This window comes from Ptychodera flava, chromosome 20, assembly GCF_041260155.1.
Source record: "Ptychodera flava strain L36383 chromosome 20, AS_Pfla_20210202, whole genome shotgun sequence".
Lineage (NCBI taxonomy): Eukaryota > Metazoa > Hemichordata > Enteropneusta > Ptychoderidae > Ptychodera > Ptychodera flava.
Window position 1 is genome coordinate 24,763,434 of NC_091947.1, and position 27,169 is coordinate 24,790,602.

The following is a 27,169-nucleotide window of genomic DNA, read 5'->3' on the forward strand; positions in this document are numbered from 1 at the left end:
TGTTGCAGCCAGGAATTTTAAACCATGGGACTCTCTTTCCCCCAGTTGTTTGTTTTTTAGGACATTTTGCACATTTTTGGGACAACATGCAGCATTGTCAATAAAATTTATTATTTTGTAACAAATTAGCTTACAAACCAAAATTCAAGCTACTGGGATCGCTTCACTGTGCTTGCATTTCAGGCAAGTAATTGTAGCAGCTAGTAAAACAGACCTGTCGCCAATCAGGCTGTGTTCAAAAACAGGACAAAATTTTTAAATCATTTTCAAATTCCTGTGTGAAACAGTTGATGTGGCCTCCATGTTGCTGTATTCGATATCAAAGTAGCTGCCAGGATTGGTGCTGTTTACCATATTAATTTGCATTTTATGCCGACCGTCATTTCTGTAGCTACCAAGAAACTGAAAGCGGCCCGGGAAGTGTTCAACAAGATTCCTGGTGATTCAATCGATGTGATTATGAAGAATTGGCAAGCTCAAGCCAGCATGACGCCATTGCCTGCAGAAGATGCCAATGCCGTCCGAGAGTATTTATGCCACAAGGCTTATCTTGTGAGTATTGTTTCTCTCCCTCTTCCCTGAAAAGAGAATCAACCTGTATATATTCTAAGGAATGTTCTGCAATCAAATACTGGAATAATCTTCAGCTTTGATTACGATCTATTATTGAAGAGTTTAGATACTTTGCTGAAAGCCTCAGTAACAGCAATTGTGACAAGTTTTTAGCTCATATTTGGTATGTATATAAATACCAAAAAGAGTCGGTGGTGTCTGTATGTATGTCTGTCTGTATGTATGTGCGGATGTATGTCCGTCACACGCAAAAGCTCCCAAACGGCCACACCTACCATTACAGTATTTGGTGTACAGGTAGACCCAGGGGTTGAGAAGTGACGTTGTTCAAATGAACATGTTAGTGTCAAAAATATGCAAATGAGGTAAGAAAAAGGAGAAATCCTGCAAATGTATGGGAGTGGTGGCATTAACTGAAACAGGCCTCTCCACTGACCTTGAGTCATTTCCTGTCATTATTCATTAACTGATACATTGTGGCAGAACTGCTGAAACCATGAAGGACTGTGTTGAAACATTCCTCTGCTAAACCTGTTCCTAAAATTGACCTCTAGTACCTAAAGTTTCCGACCTTATATACTTTTGTCATTCTTGTGTCTCCGGTTTAAATACCAGTATTTCTTGATGGACCGATTCAAACCAAATATGAGCACACTGTCCTTGACGGTATTTTTAACATTTTTCACTCAGTGAATCTGTCACATTACATGCCCCAGTCCTTATAAGCATATTTAAATATGCAATATTTTGCTTGTTAAGGTAGAATGCGCCGCGGGGACAGATATCGGGACTCTCAAACTTTTACAATATTCTTTTTGCCTACCATTGGTCAGGGCCAATATGGAAACTTATTGAGTAAAAAAAGTTTTCACTGGCTCAGTTTCGTGAAAATCAGGAATTTCATTTTCTACCAAAGAGATAGTGCAGGGATGGCGGCCATTTTGAATTTCATATATCGATAAGTGCTGGGTAATTTGTTTCTTTAGGACACAAATTTTTTCAGTGACCCCTGATTTTTATTCGTGATTTTGAAAGAGAATGGCTGAAAGTTTGTTCGATGAAAGTTTGAGCAAAAGTTTAAGTCTTTCTTTTTTGATATGCAAGCTGTCTTAATATAGCTTGTACATGAATGGATAGCTTGACTTCTGTTGGTACTTTAAACAGAAACTTCCCCTATGAAAGCTGGATTCAAATTTTAAAAAGCCACGCTACTGGTCGGACGTGCTGTGTTTGGTCCCAGAATCCCATAATTTTGACACGTTTCAGGCATTCATTGTCACTAAATCTTGCAATAGATGTCCGTGAATATATAGTGACTAAACTTGAGTCTAAAATAAATGGAAAAATTGTTCCTTTTTTGTCAGACAACATATATGTTTCAAAATGTGTTCCTGCACGAACATTTTACCAATCTTTGCACGTCACAATAGTGCCCAAAATGATTATTCAAAAATATCATAGGGTCAAAATGATGCTACAAGAATTTAAAAACAACTGCCCAGTGTATGCAAATGACTACGTCATCAGTAATCGCCCTATTGTGCACCCATGGTCCTGTAATTTCCCGTTTAAGTGTCAACAAGAACAGTACTTATGATTTGTGCCCTGTGTGAAGTGTCAGATGGTGTGCATTCACACATCTTGTGCACTGCCCGAGAAAAATACCGAGAAAAATACCGGGTAGGGTTGGAAAATTGTCAAAACTAACAGTTTATGTCCCAGTGGCAGACTTTATAAATAAATTTATTTTTTAAAATGAGAGTGGGTGATTTTTATTCCTGTTTGATTACATTCATCATTTCATCAAATTGCATCTGTATTGAAAATTTGGCAGTATTGTTATAATATGCCCTTCTAGTGAACATTGTATTTTAGCACAATTGGTGAGATAACTAGCTTTGCTAAATCAAAATGCCACTAAAATTTGGTTCATTTAATTTATGTGTTTAATAGCTGCAGCTAATAATTGACTATTAATAAGATACATGTACAAAACAGCAGGGAGGCAGACTGCCAATATTGTGAGTAGCATTTATAAGTTAATAAGACCCAAAAAAATTGTAGGTTTGTTCCTTATCCAAGGCCTCTTTCTAAAACTGAAGTGGCAATAGGCTTTTTATGTTAATTTTGTTTTTTTCATTCAGTGGATCCAACTGCCAAATAAACAAATAAAGAATGCTAACGTACAGCGGTACACCTACTTCTTACTCACAGGAAGTTGACAACAGAAAACTTCACTTTCAGAATTGTGCAGGCAGTGTTCGTGATCCAAAACACATCATTTGTTATAGTTTCTGCTGAACGTAGCATGCCATTATTTCATTTATTTATAAACCTACTTTCAAACATTGACAAGGGGCTGATGCAGCTGGTGCATATTGATGCCTTTTAGGATAAAAAATGAAAACAGTTTTGCTTTTGGCCTAATGGAGTGAGTGAACAATCTGTGACACAAATGACAATAACCTTGCAGTTCTTTGATAATTGAAATACCTGACATTTCAGTGTTAACACAACCTTTCCATGGATTGGTGAAATGAACATATCATGTAAGTTTGAAATTGACTCGGACAGAAGTCAGACACCATATGTATTTATATTGAAGAGTCTGTCTTTTTCTCTGTTTGATGTTCAGAATGCAAATGATGTATTCAATGATTGGTTTGAACACTACCACAATGCAGCACCACCGAAGCCTGTGGCACCGCCATCGGCAACTTTCCAGGAACGAGTCAAGTATGAGCATGATCTTAAACAATATGAGGTACGTGCAACTTGTTTTGAATTCCTTTCTTTCATGAAAGCACTGATAAAGTCAGAATTGATCGCCTAACACAGTAAAACAGTATCTCACAGGTGTATCCTCTCTGTTGGGAAACTTAAAAATAAGAGATGGTTGTAGAGGTTAAGCCTTCTCTATATCAACAGTATGTGGTCTACCAGAATGGCCTAATTTTATGCTAATTTACATAAGGTAACTGCCTGGTTGACTTAATTTATGCTAATTTATGCGGGTGTGTTTAGACATCAGTCTTCAATGACAACTTTTCAGGTCACAATTAAACATTTCTTCAATGTGCATATATTTCTCATCAAAGGGCTTGAGTAAAGGGCCATCTCAGATTGTCACACAAGTTCAAAAAGCAAAATTTGTTCGTTTGTCCTCCGCTCAATTAGTGAAATTCACTTCCGCACTTTTATTATGTGATCACAAGTTCTCTTTACCTTGTGTGTAATAATAAACAAAACATACCAACAAATTTTACGCTAAGTGCTTGCCTGCCTTAACCAAACATGTACCTTGTCATTTCACTCTCACTGTGTGTAGACAAAACAGCATGTACTTCTGCAGTCTTCACAAAGCCCATGATTCTCAGCAAAAAATTCAAAGAAACCCATCCCATATATCAGACATTAACATTTTGCACTGTTGAACTTTCATTGTATGGGTGTAGGAGGGGGTTTGATCTAAACAGGGGAATTTCTTTTCTTGAACTTGTGCGACAATCTGAGATGGTCCCTAAAGTTATCTGTGTTATAGAAACAGTTATCTTTGGGTCACCATGCATTTATCCAATGGAGAAAAATTAAAGGTGTCACTATTACTGCATATCGTCTAATAAATGAGAATAAAGCAGTAAAGTTACTCAAGACAGCTGCTGATGAAATGTATGAAATCCTCAGAATTTTCTGCCATTTGTATCAAAGAGTTTTGCTACCAGGTAATTTTTGTCCCATTTCGAGGAACGATACAATGCCTGGAAATCTAAAATAATATAATGCTGGGAGAGCTGTTTCAAATCAAAGACTTCCAATTTTCTTCAAATACATTGAATTTTCACCAATTACTTGTATTTCTCTAAGAATAAGAAATAAATTTTGACCAATCTGCAGATCAGGTAAACAGTACTGTACATTTATGATACGTATCAAGTGTGTAGAATTCTGTTTTTATGCTCATATCATTTGATACAAGCTAATTTGTCATTCTGTTTCATTTCCACAAAGAATATAAATTCATTTTAATTATTAAGTATGGTACACATTTGTTTAATCATGAGGCAGTATTGAAGTCCTGCTTTTCATATTCCTTTATTGAAGATTTTTACCCACAGACTTGTGAACCATGCAGGGTTTGGGTTTAATATTACAAATGATGCATAATTACAGCAGGCTTTAAAATATGCATGAAGGACAGGCAGAGTTTCCCCTGGGAGTTGTTAATGACCATTGAATTACGTGGTGTTATTCTTCCATGATGGAGGCAATACCACTGCATTATGTAGAGTGTTATATCAGTGTCAGGCCTTGTTTGCTGATCATTTTTTGCACGTCCATGCTCATCTCAGATCATACCAAGGCAAGAAAACCTCCCTTAGGCCAGAAAGAAAAATAAATTGTTCATCAGAATTGCCGCTTCTACTTTGTCCGATTTGGATTTTTTTTTTATTTCGGCAAATTCATTCTTGTAGGCCAAGCTGTGGCCTGTACCAGTCCGATGGAAACAATTTACTACAGTGCAACAACAGTATCATTTGAAGCTTGCTGTTTCTATTGTGGCGGACAAGAGAACCTTCTGAACGATGACCATATAACTTCACTCAGATCACAATACAGTGTTGTTAAACCATTGTGTAAAATGTGTTAGGATAGCGGTAAAGAGGCCAAGACATAGGACCAAAGTAAATTGAAAAAACTCAGATGCAAGGTTCTAGCAGGCGGATATTGAAGGACAATACTGAATTGTTTGATTTCAGTGATTTACTGTGCATATCAGTTTTATTCTGAGAGCATGTTGAAAAACTCAGAATATGTTGTGCAAACACCGACTGTATATGTAGTTCCCTATGTTATTGTTGAGAAATATAGTGTTTAATTCAATAACCAGTATCAGTGTATCTTGTCTGAGATATTTCTGGTTAGCCTAAAAGGGGAAAAAATTATTTTGCCTTGTCTGTATCTGGGTACCTTTGGCCTAAAAAAAATAAAAATAAAAAATTTTGCTCGCCACTTCTGACCCTTGGTCCAAAAATTCTGATGAACAAGATTTTTTATGTAGAATGCTTAAAGGCCTGTGTTGGCACCAGGTTGTCTCATCAGAAAATTTACCCACCAGATTACAATTTCGATGGAAAACAAAAGGCTATCACACCTCCATAATCCTCTTACAGACTAGAACAAAAACGATCCCAGGGATCATGAACAGTGCCTTTAAGTCATCAAATATCCAAACTGCTTGTATTAAATAGGAGGGAGTTTGCAACTTGCTAGCTCAGACAGAAACTGCTGCCGAGAACTGTATCATATCTGTGTTTGAGTTCGAAATAAATAAAAAATAAAAGTAAATAAATAAATGGTAGCAACTAGGGCCAGTCTACTGTCTCCCTTTTAAGCACATTTTACAGTCATAGATTTAATAAGAATGTTGTTGAGGGAGAAACAAATTAATTCTGTGGCCCCTTTTAGAAGGTGCCACAGGGAAGTGACCTTGGATATTTGAATTCAATACAAAATCAAAATTTCATTTTGGCGTAACATTTTGCTGGCTATATCCATATCACACAATCAAATATGCACAGAAGTGTAAATGTCCTTTATTTTTTTGGCTGACACTTCATCATTGTGTCTACTTTTAGTCAGTGTATGGTTAATTGAGCAGCTGTTCCAAGCTTTCCAGAAATAGCAATTCTGCAAAGACATCATTATTGTTCCAGCATTGACGATCAGAGCCTAATGCCTAAGATTATCCTTTCTAATCACTTGGTGAATCAGACAACCTGGTGTACATTGAACCAATCTCCTATTAATCATGAGAGTGTGAAAGTACAGTCAAATCTGTATTTAATGGTCACCCTTTCAGAGCAGTCACCTCTTTAATTTATAGTTGTCACCTTGCAGCGATCCCGTGGCATTTTACATTTCAGAGACCTACTACAGAAAAGTCATCTTTCTTATATGCTCAGTGGCCACATGAAAATGCTCCAATTTTGAATGAAATCAGTGTACAAATGTCAAAAAATGTTTTGACTGGAAAACAAGAAATCGATTTATTACACTGATTTTACAGCTGCAAAATGATTCTTTCAGAAAATAAGTGGATTAACATGGTTTTCAAGAGATCTTTGATATTGAACTTTATTGCTGCCATTATCAGTTCCTACATTCATCACTCAGCACACCACCCACACTGACAGTAATGCCACACCCACCCTTTATAGATAGGCCACGTCCATAATATAGTGGTCACTTTTTCTTGGTCCCTTGGGTGACCTCTATACAAAGGTTTGACCGTTGAGTGCTGTGCCAGTTGTGCACCACTGTTTCACAAAAGGTGGTACCCAAGTCAATTGAAGCATCCACATCAAAGGAGAAAGGATAAATTGTTCTGATGATCTGACACTGGTAATTTTGTTCCTTCACTTCATGAAAACGTACCACAGCAACATTATTGTAAAGTTGAGTGTATATACTTTAGCAGTAATGGATAATGTGCACTATTTTTAGCTCCAATTTGTGATTCATATAGCCACAGTCCCTTGAGGACCATGGTATAGGATCGGGAGCTATCGGGATCAGCCAGTGTATGTTGTGTGTATGTATGCCCGTGTGTGTGTCGGTCCTTCCACTGCAGAAACTTGAGAACCATGGATGTATCACCCTCATTATTTGGTGTAAAGATATATAATCAGTCCTAGATGGGATTATGTCAAAATGAACCCTTGAGTGCCCAAGAAATGCAAGTTTAGGGGAGCTTTATTGGCTTGTGCTTATATTGTAATTATTGCCATGGCTACTGTATGTAAAGTTAAATATGTCAAAAAACCTTGTGTACCTTTGTTACCATTAAAAGTGCCTATACACAATGCTAATTTGATTGATTGTGAAATAATGTAATGCATGTTAATGATCTTTTTCTTCTATATATTTTCCAGCAAGAAGTTGAGAGATGGCAGTACTCTCTCAGTATACAGAGCAAAGCTGTCGTTGATAGCATCTACAATGTCCTTTTATTTCCTGATGGCGGCTGGATGGTGGACCAACAGGAGGTAGGCTCAACTTGTAGACAACATGAGAATACTATTGTACAAACAGAGAAATGCAGCACTGCTGTACACGTAGTCTCCGTTACCCAGACTGCACTGTGGGGCTCTCATCCAGCTGCCCCCCTACACAGTCGAGGAAATCACATTCAAATATCTCTGAGCAAGATGGCCCAACATGGACAAGAGAGTTATATCCTGGGAGCAACTGATCTATGATGTAATTTTAAGTTTTGAGACAAAGCCAAGGAAAATATAGCTTCAAGGTTAAATAGAAGTGGCTTTCTAAGTCAGTTGTCTTTAAAGCGGGTTACTTATGACTTAAATGTTTTGGATCAGTTCAAGGACAAGAACAAATCAAGTGATCCAGGATAGGAAAGACATGATGCACACTCATTACCTGACTGGGCTCCTGGAAAGCGGGAGATTTGAACTTAATCTCCTATGGTTGTGGTCAAGATGTAGTGAGGTGACAAGGAGGCAATCAGAATGGCCAAGAGCAAACACAGGTGGAAATGTCGCCACTTCTACATCTGATTTATTCAGATTACGTTGTACTGTGACTGAATGTACCTCAGTTATCCCTCCTGTGGCCAGCGTCCTGAATATCAAGGCAGTTGTATCCTTGTGTGTCCAGGACTTGAAATCAAACAAAGAAACGATTCATAACTTTGAATATATTGAGACAAACCATGCTTTTTTTTCTGACACATACAGGTTGAACAACTAGATGAGGGTAGAGTTCATCAGATGGCACTGCTGCGAGAACTGTGTATTCCGTCACTTTGTTTTCTGTTGCACTCTGTCCTTCACAACACAAAACAGTACAGAGAATCTATTCAATTGGCTGATGTCATCGCAAGTGAACAACACCAGCTGTACAAGGTAAAATACTAGTAGTTTGTTGTCCTGCGAACATTTCATCATGAAAAGTATCATTAATCATGAACCATGTGAAAGGGACATACTGTTACCATGGGGATCTGGCTTTAACGGCATGCCAAAAGGGCAATATTGCCAGTTTAATACACACCCTCAGATCCATATGTTGTTTGTTGCTTTATTATCAGTTACAATGATCAAAATGTAGCTTTTAACGATGTACATTAAAGAGATTATCTCCACTCTGGCAAGCATTTTGCTTTCAGCAATTACTATACGCATACATTTTAATGTCAGATATCAGATGAAGCATTTATTTTCTGAACCACATTTGTTCTAAAGTCTTCACATTGATGTCCGAATGTCAAAAGTTTTTTTCCGCAGTTTTTCCGTGAGAGATGCTATTTATCAGAAATGCTTCAAATTGATTATTGTTAATTATATGGTTAAATTTTCAAGCAATGTTCTGTGTTTTGGAAATGTAATTCATCAGATAGAGACAGACTATTGACAGCTGTTCATGTGAAACTATACTAACAATGTCTTTGTATATTTTCACAATTTTTTATTGTACACTAAGACTTGTACAAGTGTACTTTTTAAATCAAGATATGATTCAAGCGGAAATTTCACCAAATTGTCACTTCTGTATCCAGAGATTGTGTAATCAGTTTGATTTGAAACAGCAATATAAAATACTGTGTCAGTTAGTTTGGAAATCGTTGCTGAGTTTTGCTTTCTTGTGGCTACGGTTGTCTATCAGTATCATTGTAATTGTGGCATGCCAGTTTTTGAGATCGTGGAAATACAAATTTTGTCAGTATTTTTCTTGTCCTGTACTATTTCTTTGGATGTAAGTTGATTTTGAAAGTGATTGAAAGTTTGACTGGTGTTCAAAAAGTCCATAAATTAGCACAAATTGAGCATTTATGGCAGGTCACATGGATTGCTTGAGTATAAGCCCCTTCCCTAGGATAACCACACTTTTATGTTGCCAAAGTAGGGGCTTCTACTATGATGAGTACAATGTGACAAAACTACCGATACTTGTAGTTTTACCATCCAGGTTCTGATAAAAAAGCTCACCAAATGGGAGTGTAGTATCATTGACACCATATTAAGAATTATTGGATGTATTGCACATTTCTCCCATGCATCACCATATCTATTCCATAATCACTGTTATTGGTGTTCATTTGCAGGTGTTTCGGCCTGAAGAAATCCAAAGGCTTCTGAACTTGATACGAGAGTCATCTCTTCAGCTTCTTGACAATAACCTTGACCCACTTGGATACTAGAAGTCAGATTAGTGTACTTATCAGTGTCATCAGGGATCAGGCAGGGATGACAATATCTGCCTAGTATAGAAAACTTGTCTGATATACATTACAAGTCTTTGATTTATTCTGAAATCTAGGCGTTATCTACCAATTCTTTTTCAGTGGGTTGATCTTAAAGGAAATGGATCGGCTGAGTCTATGGTAGCCAATCACTGATTTTCATGTTGGTGGTCACACGAAAACAAGAACTCTGCCAGTAAAGTACAATGCTACTGATGTAGTCCAAGTAGATATGAATGAAAAAGCCTCTTCTACCATAAATGGTGAATGGAAAGCCTCTTTTACCATAAATGGTCAATGGATAGCCTCTTTTACCATAAATGGATATATGCAAATTTCCAATGACTTTGTAACTCTTCAGAGACATTGCTGTCATTCTCCAGAGCAAATATTGCTGCCCTTTTCGCCATCTTGTCTGTTTTCATTTCCATGTTGTATTTTCTTTTTCTCAGTGGATGAAAAGACACTTTTCTGTGCACAGAGTGTGATATTTCAAGCTCTCAAAGCACATGATTTCTGTCAAGAAAATTGTAATTTTGTCATATCGGTTAACTTTATTAAAAATGATAAAACACCAGTATGAGACTTCATTTAATTCCTATAAATGAAAAACTTGACCATGCCACCAGCATACCTCTCATTTTACATCATCAGCATACAGTAAAAAGTGAGCTAACAAGAATTAGCTTGATTCTGTCCAGAAATATGGTAAATACTTGTCATAAAGTTATATTTTCATTTTTTAAAGTGCTTGAGTAAATTTTATATGTTAAAAAAGTTTAACCCCAGGCTGTGTGGAAGATTGCCAGAGATTTAAATCTGTGGGATACAGAATTTGTTTGTCAGGAGCCATAACACAGGAATGCCTGATTATGTTCAAGTACCGTACAGTGCATGATACATGAATATGGATGGCAATTTGTTTGATAATACAATACAACTTGGCTGTCTGAGTCATCACAGAGTTGTTTTGTGTGTGTGTGTAGATCATTACAAAACATGCTAAGAACAATGCACAATGACTCGCATGTGCAACTTGGTTTGTGATACAATCCAATATGGTTGTCCTCAACCAAGTTTTTCATGTCCAGAGTTATGAATTGGCGATATGAGTCATTTCTCAATACCATTTTCACTGTTGCATGATTGTAGTAGTCTTTGGGTGTGGCCATTCGGCTGTAGCCATCACTCATAAGCAAATTAACTGATTGTGATAACTAAGGCTCATATGGCAATGCAGAGTCAAACTAGATTCAGAGAACATGAATACTTATTAAGTTGATAATATGCCTGCTTTTCAGAAACAATCAGGAAATAAGAAAGAAAGAGCAAGTACATTTACTTTATCTAATGAGGATAACACTTTTAGTGAAAGCTTATCTCCTGAATCTTCCTCAAATGGATCACAAACATTTAAGATACAAAATAGAAACACTCGAAAGGAAGACAGAAAAAAAAACCCTGTAAAAACAAAGAACACACACAAAAATAACATGCATATATATATATATATATATATATATATATATATATATATATATATTATATATATATATATATATATATATATATATATATATATATATATATATATATATATATATATATATATATATATATATATACAATAAATATGAGAACACATTAAGTATGTTTGGTACCTATTACTCGAGTTTCACGCATACACACGCATTTGACAACACATTTAAAACACGCTATGCAAATCATGTCCAATCTTTCCGAAGTAAGGCATAATAAGCCAACAGCACAGAATTGTCAAAATATGTCTGTCACTTGAAATCTCAGGACAAAGCATTTAATATATCATGGTCAATCCTATCAAAAGCAAGCAGTTACTCAAATGTGTCAAAGAAATGCAACCTTTGCCTTACAGAGAAGCTATTCACAATCAATGCAGATAAATCTAGCCTTTTAAACAAGCGTTCCGATTTGGTCTCCAAGTGCCGACACGAAAACAAATTTTACTTGTCAAATTTCAATCCAACCCACAACACCAAATGGTTTGACCCGACCTGATACTTATATGTAAGCACCTGAAGCAAATTTCACACAATAAAATCTACCTATCTGACGATCGCGTGTATGCGTGAAACTCGAGTAATAGGTACCAAACATACTTGATGTGTTCTCATATTTATTGTAATATTGCTCTGCATCCCTGTATCGAGCACTTTACCCCTCTGAGAAGATACAAACAAGTTTTGGTATAGAACGCTCCTAAGTCCATTGTTGAGCACTGTCATTATTCTCCGGGACCAGCGGTCAAGTATGGAACGAACTTGTTTCAAATACTCCATGAAGAACATTCCAATTCCACCTGTGAGGGAGTATATGAAATATCTCATTGCAAAGACAGAGAGCTTCATAAAACGTGTCAGATGGCGAGTATACTTTTTTAAGAAGAAAGGCAACGATGAAGAACCAGTCCTCGACGACCATTATGGGTTTAACTCACGGAAATCACCGCCCCATATCGAGGAGTTGAAACCGTTCGAAAATGACCTACTACATATGATAGAGAACTTGAAATTCCGAAAGGTTAATGACACATTCCTCAAATGCCTTCGTCAGGACATCAAGAAAATCAAACGCTCGAAAAATGTATTCATCCCTGCTGACAAGACACACAATTTCTACGAGGTTGAAGTAGACCAATACCAGAAGCTGTTACGTGAGAACATCACTAAGTCATATAAACTTGCGGACGTTGACGCCTGTAACAACATCAACATGGAAGCACAACGGATTGCACATGACCTACATATTGATGAAAGAATGGACACACTGGCTATGAAACAGGCATTTATAACGCTGAAAGACCACAAAGATAACTTCATGAACAACCCAACATGCAGACTCATCAACCCCACGAAGAGTGAGATGGGTAGAGTAAGTAAACAAATCCTTGACAGAATAAATAATACCATCAGATCAATCACAGCTGTAAACCAATGGAGAAAGTCAACATCAGTCATCCGCTGGTTTGAAAACATAGAAGACAAGATGCAATTCAAATTCGTGACATTCGACATTGTGAATTTCTACCCATCTATCTCAGAATCCCTGCTACAAAAATCGCTTGAATTTGCAACGCAACACACCACAATTTCAGATAGGGATGTTGATATCATTATGCATTCAAGGAAATCACTCCTATTTGATGACTCTGTACCATGGATGAAACGTAATAGCACCAATTTGTATGACGTTACAATGGGAAGTTTTGACGGAGCTGAGGTATGTGAACTGGTCACCCAGCGCAATGATAGAAAACTCACTGACGTATGTAAGTGCCGCATCAAGACCAGTTGCCCACTCCAGGGGGCTTGCCAGTCTAAATTCATAATCTATAAAGCTACTGTTACAAGCGATGCCAATGAGGCGAAACATTACATCGGTCTAACTGACATCACCGCGCTTGTCAAAGAGTTTATAGACGAATATTCCATCTACTATAGATATGTCCAATTCGAGAAAGTAGTATGTTGTCCATTATGCTCACACTTCTACAAAACTCTCCACCATCATTTAGAAGACATATGTCATCGATGAATCGTGCGCATCCATGAAATTTTCGAGCACGAACTATATCGGTATGAATGAAAGTATGAGTGTATATATATATATATATATATATATATATATATATATATATATATATATATATATATATATATATATATATATATATATATATATAATATATGAAAGTCATTTACACAGCAGGTGAAGCTGTCGAATGTTATTTGCCTGTGAGTTTCGTTATTTGTGGTTTAAGCAAGTGGGTGATATTCAGTCCCGGTGGTGGCAGTCCCCGGGTTGGTGGGTACCCATGCGCGTTACCAAATTCACGGAATAGGGGGTGTTTTTCTTAAGTCATCTCGGAGATTCTAGGTCCGTGAAATCGAGAAAAAGGGGTACTTTTTCAGAGTAACCTCCGAGACAGTAGATGATTGGAGGTGTATTGTCACACAGGAGCCAGCAGAGAACTCCAGATCCAAACGGATAAGGAAGATGATTGTGTATGAATGTGACTAAAATCAGGTGAGGACAAACATTTGTGATGTATGTACATACAAAGTCAACCTCCAGGGTCAACCCTGGAAGTCAACATACTAACTTCCTAGATTTCGAATAAAGGGTATGTTTTTTACAGCTAATTTCTCCCAGATTTGCCACAAATAGGGGGTGTTTTTCTCAGAAATATTCTAGGAAAGGGGGTACTTTTCAAACTTGGGTAACAAGCATGGGTACCCACTAACCCGGGGACTGCCACCGCCGGTATTCAGTACTCTCTGTCAACGTTCAGTATTCATATTTCGACAGAGTTTTGTTCACTTCAGATGGCAACAGTACCACGAATGCTAAGCAGTAGCAGATGATGAAAATAGCGAAGGTAGCAGGGAAAACAATGCGTGATACTTTGTCGATCGTCAGTGCTCTGTGTTTCTGTCTGTCGAGATACTGCGATTTGGCCAACCATAATCTTGTTGTATGTTCAAAGCTGTGGGCGTCCATTTTGCTGCCTTTGTTTCTTGCTTCGGTAGCTTTTGTGTTTTCCAAGTTTCCTTTCTCTACGCCATTCTCCATGGCTGGATTTGTATAACACTGAAAGATGGCAAATGAACAACAACAATAACAATAATTATTGTTATCATCATCATTTTTAGCTTATATTTGGTATGTGTATAAATACCAAAAAGAGCTTATATGGTGAATCGGGGGCGTTTGTATGTCTGCGCAGATGTATGTCTGTCACACGCAAAAGCGCCCAAACTGTCTCACCTACCATCACAGTATTTGGTGTACAGGTAGACCCGGGGGATGAGATGTGACGTTGTTCAAATGAACATGTCAGTGTCAAAAATATGCAAATGAGGTAAGAAAAAGGGGAAATCCTTCAAACATGCAGGAGTGGTGATATTGACTGAAATAGCCCACACATCAGAGTTACAGATTCTGTATGCAGTGTACCTATTATGTGTAGGAGTAGTGGCAGTGACTGAAACAGGCTACTCCACTGACCTAATTCATTTCCTGTCATTGTTCATGAACTGATACATATTGGCCGACCTGCTGAAATCATGAAGGACTGCCTTGAAACATTCCTCTGCTAAGCCTGTTTCTAAAGTTGATCTCCACTGCACTACCTAAAGTTTCAGACCTTATTTACTTTTGTCTTTCTTGTTTTTCTGGTTTAAATATTTCTTGATGGACCAATTCGAAGCAAATATGAGCACACTGTCCTTGACGGTATTTTAATTACTATTACTACTACTTATACATAATTATGTATAATCATAATCTAAAAAATATTTGATCATAGGTGTTTAAAGCCTGAAGAAGCAAGCTTGGTTCATATCCCCATTTTCTATAAATATTTTGTTGGACTGAAATATGTGGAACCTCATTAATGGTATGGAAGTTGATACTTACGTGACAATTGTTCAAGTTTACCCGTGGTATTTTAATGCAACCGTTGAGCTTTCCTGATGTGCTGTCTTTCGCAGATCCTTTCACCTGATAAAAGTAGTTTACAAAACCAAATTCTACCATGGCGGCGAAGACGAAAAACATGCAGGTCGTCACCCATATGTCCACTGCCTAAAAATTCAAACGGGGAAAGGATTCACTGGTTTATTTTGTCGAAAGAATGCTATGAAACGCTTCTTCCTGTCAAAGCACAGGGAACAGAGTACTCTAGGTGTTTATTGTAGAACGCGCCACCTCGGGGACAGACATTCGGACTCTCAAATTTCTACAATTCTTTTTATGAGCCACCATTTGTAGGGGCTCTTTTTAAAGCTCTTTGAGATTTTTAGAAAATCCAAAATTTAATTTTTCACTATAGAGTTAACACAGGGATGGAGGCCATTTTGAATTTCAAATATCGCAAAAAGTTGGGTGCTTTGTTTTGCTTGTTCAAAACTTTGCACGCTGACCCCCGATTTTCATTGTTGATTTGGTAAAAGAATGGTTTAAAGTTTCATTTAGGAAAGTTTGAGCCAAAATATAAGACTGACTTTCGAGGCGCATACTCCTTAATGTTGTTTTTGTTGTTGTTTATGTTGTTATTGGGAAATAAAGAACAAAATATAGTATTATCGTTTTAATTATTCATTTCTTCTGTCAGCCGCCTACATAACTGTAAAAGACTCATTGAGTATATATATGAATGATGGACACCGACGCTGTGTAAAGAATGGACACCAGTACTGTGTGAATATAGGCCTATAGCAGAGAATGGACACCGGCGCCATCTCCTCGACACCTCAGAGCCTCTGAAGCAAAATGCAAGAAATCGAATCGTGAAGCTCTGTATTGAGGAAAGTGCTGATGCGTGTTGCTAGTTATCAGTGGTGTACGCAGGATGGTAAACATATGTGACAAAGAAAGATTAAAAAAGAGAGGGGGTCGTCGGAACTGCGCATGTGCAACTTTCTTGTTTACAAACAATGTATTCATGCATAATATCTGGATACATCATGTCAATGCACATAGCTGTAATATTTAAATTGTACGATATTCATTGTTAACAAACGTGTTTTAACTTTATCAATAAATCGCTAACGTATAGATACAGTGTTTACATCTGTCGTAGGGATCACTGTCAACCTTTGAGCAGAGTTCTGACGACCCCTCCCTATGTTAACATAGATGACCTTACGGACAGCGAAATCTCGTAATGAACCGTGACGATATCATTTAGGTGACAATATATTACTTTTAACTGTTTCTAACTTTCTTACTCATGTATTACTTTGCCACTTCTGACAAATACAGAGGCGCCTTTAATAAAATGATTTGTTTGCTGTCCTCTGATTTCTCCCGCCAGGTAAAATAAAAGGCACATACATAAATAAATAAATGCTCTTTTCTGCTTGTTATCACCTGTACAGACAGAATAAAGCTATGTTCATATTCTGTGTTTTATATACTTTTCGATCAATTCTGTTAGTTTTTTTTGCTATAACTCCATACAGACCTTTGTAAATTTTGACCCTCCTCCCAAACAATTGTTGTAAAATTTGACCCCCAAAAACGGTTTTTTAAAAGTTAACCCAACCTGATATCCACCAACCCCCCCCCCCCCGTAAAAAACGAATGCTCCCCAATTACATCATAAGCTGATCAGATATAATTGGGGTAGAGGTAACCGTGGTTACAACGTCATCAGTAGACTGTGACACGCGGTAATCAGTGTTACGAACTTACCGTTGGATATGCGGTAACGGACATCGCGTTCCAGGTAGCTGTTACCTGTGTTGCGGTGGTCAATAGGGTTGTGGAACCGAGACTAGCACGAGCCGCGGTGGCGTCTGGACGTAGCCAGAACGTCACCCACGATACAATAACCAATAACGCCGTGGGTACGTAGGACACGAGGACGTAGTACCCGATCCTGTGTTGTAAATGAAAGATGACGACCAAATGGGACCGGTCTTCCACTGAAAATAAAAAGCACACAAGAAATTAAACACCGTACTAGATTTTTGATGTAAGACATATTACCAATAGCTTGCACGCCGTTACACTGACACGATTCAAATATTAGACAATATAGAGAAATGTAAAGTTCCAACATCTTATTTGCTTTGGACAATGATTCTCCATCGTTTTGGTAGTTTTGGTGTTTGTTCTGATAACCAGAATAACGAAAGCATTAGAAAAAGTTTCATCCAATGTTCCCTTGATTTCGAATTTCCAGCTGAACGCTCTAGTCACAGTCCTTATGTCACATGGAGGGACTGTGCTCCAGTCAACGTTTTTACGCGCGAGCCGGAATCTTATCATAACTCACTTTAACGGTGTTTTCACTAGTTCTAAAGGCCTTTGCATGACGTTGTCGGAATGGATCAGCCGTCTTTGAAGAGTGCGTGCTAGACACACAAACTGGCCCGGTGTTCTACTATAATGTCAAACTTACAGTCGTTGTGGTCCTCGATGGTGGCAAAACTCTCCATTGACATCATGACGTTGTCAACGTACTCTGAAATCCTGATGCCCGGATTCAGCTTTACCCCCGCTGGGTCCTTCCAGCTGAGAATTATGTCTTTTGAACCATACGCAACTATTGGTGAAGGAAAGAGAGAAACAAAAATGGAAGAAAACATTCAGATAGAAGTAGTGAAATATTTCGGTGATCCTCTATAATGGTATGAGATAGAGGATAAGATCTTGGCGGTTTCCATGCAAATACCTTACTATGACTGGGAAAATCGCCTTGTTATGATACTGTTGCCGCTTGATGATACTTGTATATGAAAACTGAAACAATAAAGACGAACATCGTCGTGAAAATCAAAATTTAGCGGAGTTTGACTGTTGATGACGCTTTACAAGACACCGGCTGTGGGATTCAGTTTCTTGTAATGTTAGAAATCGCGGTAGGCCCTATACTCATCTATTAACAAATTGAATTTAAAGAATGAAGGCAGCACTGTAACAGTAAGCAGTTCAGTTAGGAAGTGAACGCATTCTCTGATTCATTGGACAAGGTCATGTTTAAAAAGCATTGCCAATAGATCGTTTGTCGCGATACTTTGTGAAGAGTTGCGTGACTTTTAAGTTTATTGGATCATGTCCATAACATAGGGCAAACCTTGCAACATGTAATGAGTAAAGGACTGCCCAAAGAGACAATCTTTTAGCAAAGGTGCACCACACTTTGTGAGTCGCTACAGAGCCATGTACCAAAATCGAACTCAGAAGTAAAACTAGTAGATTGATAGCTGTTGGTCAATAGCTGTCGTGGTGCTTTTCCGACGAGGTTTTGTCTTTCACGCCCCACGTCGTCGAAATCAAAATCAGCATATAAAAGACAGAAAACTATACCACCACAACCATTATTGACCAACAGCTAGTATATGATTGCAAACACCGTGACGGCATTTCATCAACTTACAGCTGATAATTGTGAGGCCACAGACATGTTCACCCATTGGAAATAAATGGATGTTTACGAAACAAGCTAGGTTCATTGTCAGCCTGAAAGGCAAATAAGAGCGATATATAAAAAAATAATCATATTGTTGGTAACACTTCCGTGCCTCTATCTCGCTTTCACTCTCGTTTTGTATCTTACTCACGTATTTCGAGAGATAATTATAATGTACCTGTTCTATTTGTGAACACAGGATTATGTTAAAATAGATCCATTCGAAAAAATACAAACCCTTTGTCTCAGTAGCTCGGTAGCGGCGTAAAGTATATTTAAGCAATAAAGCACACCCAGCGATGGTATACCGCTCGATTTTGACGATTTCACGACATATACACGAGCGATAGCGAGTGCATATATGAAGTGAACTGGTCAAAACCGAGTGGTATACCGTTGCTGGGTGAGATTTATTGCAATTATATCCCAACAGTGTCTTAAAATCCTTGCATTGCCGAAAGCCCGCGCATGTGCCAACCGTGGTATATCGCGAATATACTACGGTTCTTTTCACGTCTCGACCAATCGGATCGCTGCATTTGCGTCATCACTATAATGGTATGATATATAAAACAGAGTCATTATAAGATATACTACACAGCAAAATTGGCATTGCACAAATTTTACAGAATTACCCGATAATTAAATACACTGTTTTCCAAAAGGCAGGACAGCATATGTGTAAAGCTTACTGTACGCAGTTTGTTCACATTCAAAACCTGTCGTAGCCAAAGGATATGTGCATATCCAATAGGGTGCTTGAATTATCGTAAAAGCATCATGTCTATGAGGTTGTGCAGGTTTTGTGAGCGAATATAGGTGATATTCAATGATGCAAGTTGTCAATTATTGTTGCATCGGTCCTATTGCGTGGGCTTGCGTGGCCACAATGATACTCGTTACTGTCATAAGCCTTTTTCTACCTGATTGTATAGTCGACCGCTCCGTCCTCGCCTATGGTCAGCGCTCTGTTTTCAACCACCAGATGACGTGTGTATCCTCCTTTGGTGTTTTCGAAATCTAGGTCTGGTTTCCAAACGGCATCGATATAGTGCGGGGAGTGAAGTATGATAGGCACCGTACTGTTGTGTGTCAGACGTTCGTCCATCCATTTGAGTCTTAAATTAAAGGCAACTTTATACTCCTAGAAAAAATAAATTTTTTTAACGATCAAATCTGGACTGCAGAGAAATTCTGTTCTTTACTTCACTGCGGTTTACCTGTGATTGGAACTTGGTCTTTCAAAATTATAAATTGCGACAGCCTCAGGGAAAGTAGTCACGATAAGCCTTTGTGTTCATCAATTCTTCCCCTCGTTTTCTATGTAAGTAAGTAAGTAAGTAAGTATGTATGTATGTATGTATGTATGTATGTATGTATGTATGTATGTATGTATGTATGTATGTATGTATGTATGTATGTATGTATGTATGTATGTATTTCGGTTCGGTATAGATGAGCGTGTGCACATATCTATGTTTTTGTACGTGTATGTACGTACGCATGTGTAATAGGAGGTATAAGTAAACGGTCAAATAGACAGGCAGGCAAATCATAGTTCTCTACTCTCAGAGAGCAAACAAACATAAGGCATACCTGTCAGACATGTACAGACAGACAGATAGATGTCTTCAAAAATATGTAAACGTATTGGACTCATAAGAAGAATACGTTCGTTTATTTCACACAATTGCCGTATCATTTTCGTACTATGGTCTTATTCCAAGTTCAGTTGATTATTGTTGCGTTGTATGGGGCAATACCACCGCAACAAATTTAGATCAACTTTGATGTTTGATCAATAAGAAAAATAATTTATTACTTTCTTGCAATACTGGCTTACAAATATGTTACTGGAAATGCCCTACAGTACCTGTCTGAAACGGTAATATTCAGAAATTCAACTCACGTACGGGCAAGATAACTTTTCAGTTTTCTTGCATCGTGCTACAAAGTTTTGAAACTCTTAGCCCAGTGATTTGAAGTACGCTCCAAATGCAAACAATTTCAAGTTAAAATTAAAAGCGTCCGTAAAAGAGAATGTTCCTTTATAACGGTTATTTTTGCTTTTTCTCAATATTTATATTTGATTTACTTTGTAATTTACGTGCATTTGAGCCCCGATGAAAATTAGCTTTCAAGTTATTTGGCCGCTCAATAAAAGTGTAAATAAATAAATAAATAAATAAATAAATAAAATAAATAAATAAATAAATAAATAAATAAATAAATAAATAAAATAAATAAACAAATAAATACATAGAATGATATTAGGATAGACAAACAAATAGAAACTTTGGTTTACAGGATAACGGTGGACAGACAGATACATCATTCTTCGAAGAAAGACGAAAGCGAAATCAGCAAATTAATGTAGGTTCTTTCGAAATTGTTTTTTCTTTATTTGCCGTCCTCCCACTTCTCCCTGTAACGGTACTTGATTGGTTGTCCATACCTAGAGTTTCATTGTAACGGTACTTGATGGGTTGTCCATACCTAGAGTTTCATTGTAACGGTACTTGATTGGTTGTCCATACCTAGAGTTTCATTGTAACGGTACTTGATGGGTTGTCCATACCTAGAGTTTCATTGTAACGGTACTTGATTGGTTGTCCATACCTAGAGTTTCATTGTAACGGTACTTGATTGGTTGTCCATACCTAGAGTTTCATTGTAACGGTACTTGATGGGTTGTCCATACCTAGAGTTTCATTGTAACGGTACTTGATGGGTTGTCCATACCTAGAGTTTCATTGTAACGGTACTTGATGGGTTGTCCATACCTAGAGTTTCATTGTAACGGTACTTGATGGGTTGTCCATACCTAGAGTTTCATTGTAACGGTACTTGATTGGTTGTCCATACCTAGAGTTTCATTGTAACGGTACTTGATGGGTTGTCCATACCTAGAGTTTCATTGTAACGGTACTTGATTGGTTGTCCATACCTAGAGTTTCATTGTAACGGTACTTGATGGGTTGTCCATACCTAGAGTTTCATTGTAACGGTACTTGATGGGTTATCCATACCTAGAGTTTCATTGTAACGGTACTTGATGGGTTGTCCATACCTAGAGTTTCATTGTAACGGTACTTGATGGGTTGTCCATACCTAGAGTTTCATTGTAACGGTACTTGATTGGTTGTCCATACCTAGAGTTTCATTGTAACGGTACTTGATGGGTTGTCCATACCTAGAGTTTCATTGTAACGGTACTTGATGGGTTGTCCATACCTAGAGTTTCATTGTAACGGTACTTGATGGGTTGTCCATACCTAGAGTTTCATTGTAACGGTACTTGATGGGTTGTCCATACCTAGAGTTTCATTGTAACGGTACTTGATGGGTTGTCCATACCTAGAGTTTCATTGTAACGGTACTTGATGGGTTGTCCATACCTTGAGTTTCGTTGTCAAAGGGAGTAGACGCAAACTGAACCCCTGTACGATTTACATCTTTCCTGACACGCATGAGACCCACATGGGTCAAAACTGACGGCAACACCTTTCACAATATCAGTGCGGACGCAGATATGCGATTTTTCCGTTGTTGCTAAGCATGCTTATGCCAAATTCCATCGTTGCCAAGGGGTCCTGGCGTGCGCTTCAGAGCAACATCAGACTGACTGGGTGACGGTTCAGGTAGGTGGAGCTCTCCAAATTTTCGTTTAATTTCGCCAAGTAAGTTTGAGATCGAATATTTTAAGTAATCTTATTTTAAGAATACTGGTCTCCGATCAAAATTGACCGTTCATGCAGTAATCCTCCTCTAAATAATGTAAATATGCCCAAAGAAAATTGACATTGCTGACGATAGTGGATTGCATCGTTAGGAGAAAGTTGTCGGTATTATGTCCTGCTTTCTTATGTTAACATTTTCGTCTCACGGCCTTATCTTGAACAATTTTAGTAATTTCCGTAACAGTTTATGTATAGGAATAGATTTTGTGAATATCGCTTCTGGAGGAGGTCATTTGACAGTACGATAGCGTATGAAATGCAGACACCTGAAAACCGGAAGTACATTAACTTTCCAGGCGATATAATTGATGATAACTTCGTTCACAATATTCATATTTAGTATCATGGTCGTTTAATCCAGTTATTTGTTAGGGAAGCATTAAGTTGACAATCTTCTGTCGCTTACTTAATGTATTATCATGAAGAATAGCTATAACCGTGGCGGTATTTCAAAAACAATATCATGCAAGTTACCTTGCTGTTCGATATACGGCGATGGCCGCTTTGGTATGCATTAGAAACATACCGGGAAGTCGGGAAATGGAATAGTTGTTATACGCACGTACAACCGAGTTCGGAGACGGATTTTCCTGACAAAAAGCTATAGTTTACTTTAAAAACCAGCATTAATGACTTCCAATACGTCTCTGAATCCTTACCTGTTATAGTCTATCGTCAATAACGACCTTCTTGCATTTTTGGGTACGATTTCCCATTCTTCTCTTTATTTTTCTCTGAGTGTCTACAATGTGACGTAGTATTGAACATGATAAAGACAAAGTCCCCTTCCTATGACCCGCGTCTTTAGCCATAGCAGTGACTATTTTTTAGCTTCACCTGTACACATTAGAGAAAATGATAGTCTAGAGGGCGATGCTGTATACTAATTAGGCTGAAGTTCATATCAAGTATAGGGAGTCTATTGGGAGTTCACATCGGATGTGCATTAAGTTTGTGAGATGAGATCCTATCAGAAACAAATGAGAGCATTTAAGTCGGACGATTCCACAGAACAGCTGATATGGAAGGATGTTTTGTGAAAATCCTGTTTTATATAACAATATCTGCCACTGATATCTGTTAATATACCATGCATATTTATCCATTGAAATGATAATTTTCAAAGAGTGTCATTCTTTATACAATTTACTCACTAAATTGTCCTAACAATTGACTGAGGACTTGATGAATAATCATTGACAAATACTTTTAAAACATATGTATAATAAATGATAAATTTGCTGGTTTTTAATATGCATGTGTATTAATAAGTGGTGTGAACTTATTCTTTCAGATCAACACTACATGGACTGACGGCCAGGAACGTTATGCGTGACAAGACTGAAACATTTAAATTTCTTTTTGACATGTCATTACAACAATGATTTATTGCCATTAAAGACATTAATCATTATTACAATCTAGATTTGCTGCAATTTTATGAATTTTGGTTGAAAATGATCTCAAAGTTCCATCATATAAGATGGTGGCAATGATATTGAAAATGTAGAAAGCGAAAAGCTGCTCGATGGAAGATTCAGAGTCATTTATCATAAACATTACATGTTGATAGTATTGTGAAAAAATAAAGAGTAATCTGTATCTTTTTGCCAGAATTTAAGCATTTTTACCAGTTTCAGCAAGGCGTCAATTTTATAACAGTTTCATTTTACCATATTTTGATTATGGTCTCGATATTTGGGGTTGTTGTAAATTTGAGAAACGCTACTATGAGTATCGTCGCTAGAGGGCAACCTTCACGCATGCGCTTTAGCTGTTATTTTAGGGATTTGCAAGGACTACCTGTACCTGTCAGTACTATTTTAAGTTAACATTTCCGTCTCACGGCCTTATCGCCAAAACTGAGGGCATAGCGTTTAAGTTGGATGTCTGTGTAAAAGGACAGTGACAAAATCAAACTTGGAGAAGAAACATGTAATGAGCATGACCGGAAAATTCAGGAGTGAATGAGTTGTATTTTCTGTCAAAACGCACGAGACAACATTTTGACTTCTCGATTTTTCAGCGATATAAACTAATAAGACACTAAATAATGTACGATTTGGTAAATCTAACTATTTATCTTTCAATTTGCCTAGTTATAATTAACATAAGTTGAATTCTCGATGAACTACAGGCGATATTTCTCTACAATGTGTAGCGCTAGATTTAGTGATTTTTTTTTGAAATTTTCGCGTTCCATACCACCCACGAAGGAAAATCGATTTTGCGCGTCTCGGGTATCTGCGTCCGCACTGTATGATTTCAAACGACCAGCTACAGAACGGCATGATTTATGCCGCGTTCAGAAGAACCAATGTGTTGCCAGCGTGTCGTGCCTGGTTTCATAGGATTGACAACACGGTATGCAAATACAAAAGGCGGCATACATACGTACCAAATCATATGCAGACTCGGGACCAAAATGACGGATGTACATGGAGCAAGTGACGTTAACAGCATCACCTGTGGACGTACAACAAAACAGTCAGAAAAAAAACCAAAAAACCTCGCTTGACCTTCACACATTTTCATCAATGCTATTTACCGTACAAGCTATGCGCTATGAGGAGCTATGATGTTACAATCGTTCCATGGTAGATTTGTTACAACAAAGGGACTCAATTTCTAATAATAAATAATGGAAAGTATGTATCGTATTTTCAAATTAATCTGATGGGTCGTTCTCGCTTGCTGTGTATGCTAATGTATACGGGTATAGGACACCAGCAATTATGAATATTGACGCTTTCCAATCCGCGGAACTATATGTTGCATACAATTGTATTCATACTGGTGTTCAGATTCTATTAAGGACTGTACTGTGCTCCCTTTAATTTTTTATCGGAAACAGTAGTGAGCTTTAAAGCTAATAGAGTGCATTCCATGCATGTTTAACAGAGCTCGTTACATTTTGTCATGTTATTTCTATCGCCGTTTCTTATGCTATCAAGTCGTTGCACTCAATATTTAAAGCGAACCGGTCAATTTTAAGTAAAGAAATTAAAATTCGTCTCCCCGCAATACATACACACACTTTTTTCACAATAACATGGTCGCTGACGACTGAGGCAGCTATACCCTTATTATTGCAAACGGTAAATCCATCTGCGACTAAAAACGCCCAGACGTGCACGTGTCTGAGATACAGACATGCATTCCCACACACTTTTACGCCGAGTCATTCTTCTAAAAGAGCAGATCTGCCACAGTTTCCCCCTCCCCCCTCTAGATCGTAAGATTGAAAGCAAGTGTACAAGAAATGCAGTCGTTACCTTCGTAGTTCGGTCTCAGAGCGTTCAGCTCGCTGTTTTCTGCCAACAGATCAATGAGGTAGACATGGTGTTCTCTGTTGACGTGCATTTCGAAGGATTCTCCGCTGGATAGGATGATAAACAGACTCATGATTCCACATATCATTGAGCAATATTCTGCTGTTTAAATATACCCCACCTATTGAAACTGTTTCTTGAGTACTTGTTGATAGCTTTTGCTCTGGACTGTTAACATCTGCTTTGCTGTGGTTTTGCATCGACATCTTTTGGACAACTTTGACTTTTGTGTCACCTGATTTGTTTATAAGATCATTGTTACACTTTACTTTTTTGCGAATATGCATCACAAGAAACAACCTAATAAAACTAGATGAGGCCGTTTTAGTCAGCTTTTGCATCCTGTGTAGAATTACATCTACGCATAAATTACCTTCTCCATTGCAGGACGTCTCATGAGTAGACATTGTTGGACGCCGTTTCTCGCGGGCCGTTCAACACTGTCGTTTGGCATGCGAGCAATGATCAGGCCAGTGAATTACTAGTATACTCTCGTGTTTGTAGCGGAGTTTTGTTTCGAGGTTTTGTTTCATTAGGCCAGGAAGAAGCCAATTATCAATAACTTACCTTGCTATTGTTATAACTACCTGATGGAGTACAACAGATAAAACATAAATGACCTCCATGTTCGCAGCACCAAACATTACAAGGTGACCTTAAGTTATCCAGCCAAGTTCTCTTTTTACATTTCTATCACGATAATTTGTTTACCTTCCGTCGACAGATGGTGGCGCTAAAGAATACAGCTCTCACTTGATGAGTGAACGATACCACAAGTCCCGTGGCGGTCGTTTCTCTTATTGTGTTACTGGTATTTTGTCCAGAACTTCACACTTTACATTTTCTGTTTGCCAAACGGCAGTCCCATGGATAATATCGGTTACACCGCTGTCAATGCTTTGATATTTGGGACGGGCTCGGAGCCAATTAAACACATATCAATTACAATACCCGATAATATGTTTCGTAATGTCCAATAAACAGTTTGAGCGACAAAAGATGTTTCTACTGTATTTGATAGTGGCGTCTTAGCGTGGACACAACAATAAGTAGTACATGTTGCCTATAGGGTACCTTCTGCGAACCATATTGACAGTCCTTCTGGATCATTCACAAAAAGCCCAGTAGTTGCAAATCATCATTAAAACACTTAGTTGTGACAACCTTATGTGTACCACACCATCATAAGTGAAAGCGACCTTGAACAACACATTCTGTGAATTTTATGGTTCACCGGCTAGTCTACAGCTAGGTATGAAAACATAATAGGCCTATATTAAACATATAAAGCTTGTTCCAAATT

At 37.8% G+C, this 27,169-nt stretch overlaps 2 protein-coding genes across 2 annotated transcripts in view; one reads left to right on the top strand and one right to left on the bottom strand.

Moving 5' to 3' along the window:
* Positions 1–10,412, top strand: part of LOC139120385 (nuclear pore complex protein Nup107-like) — a 36,831-nt gene extending 26,419 nt beyond the window's left edge. Inside the window, exons 20-24 of the mRNA XM_070684766.1 lie at positions 392–552; positions 3,209–3,337; positions 7,506–7,619; positions 8,331–8,498; positions 9,698–10,412. Of these exons, the coding sequence (XP_070540867.1) occupies positions 392–552; positions 3,209–3,337; positions 7,506–7,619; positions 8,331–8,498; positions 9,698–9,793 (668 nt within the window). The 3' untranslated portion in view covers positions 9,794–10,412. The remainder of the gene's footprint in view (positions 1–391; positions 553–3,208; positions 3,338–7,505; positions 7,620–8,330; positions 8,499–9,697) is intronic.
* Positions 10,413–13,588: 3,176 nt separating this feature from the next.
* LOC139120388 (glycine receptor subunit alphaZ1-like) lies at positions 13,589–26,850 on the bottom strand. The gene is made up of 9 exons (XM_070684768.1): positions 26,434–26,850; positions 25,810–25,913; positions 24,933–25,000; positions 19,718–19,938; positions 18,762–18,844; positions 17,784–17,927; positions 17,072–17,304; positions 15,293–15,460; positions 13,589–14,464 (listed from the first exon to the last, which is right to left on the bottom strand). Exons 1-9 carry the CDS (start codon positions 26,508–26,510, stop codon positions 14,162–14,164), a joined length of 1,401 nt encoding a protein of 466 aa, XP_070540869.1. The 5' UTR covers positions 26,511–26,850; the 3' UTR covers positions 13,589–14,161.
* Positions 26,851–27,169: the final 319 nt, after the last annotated feature.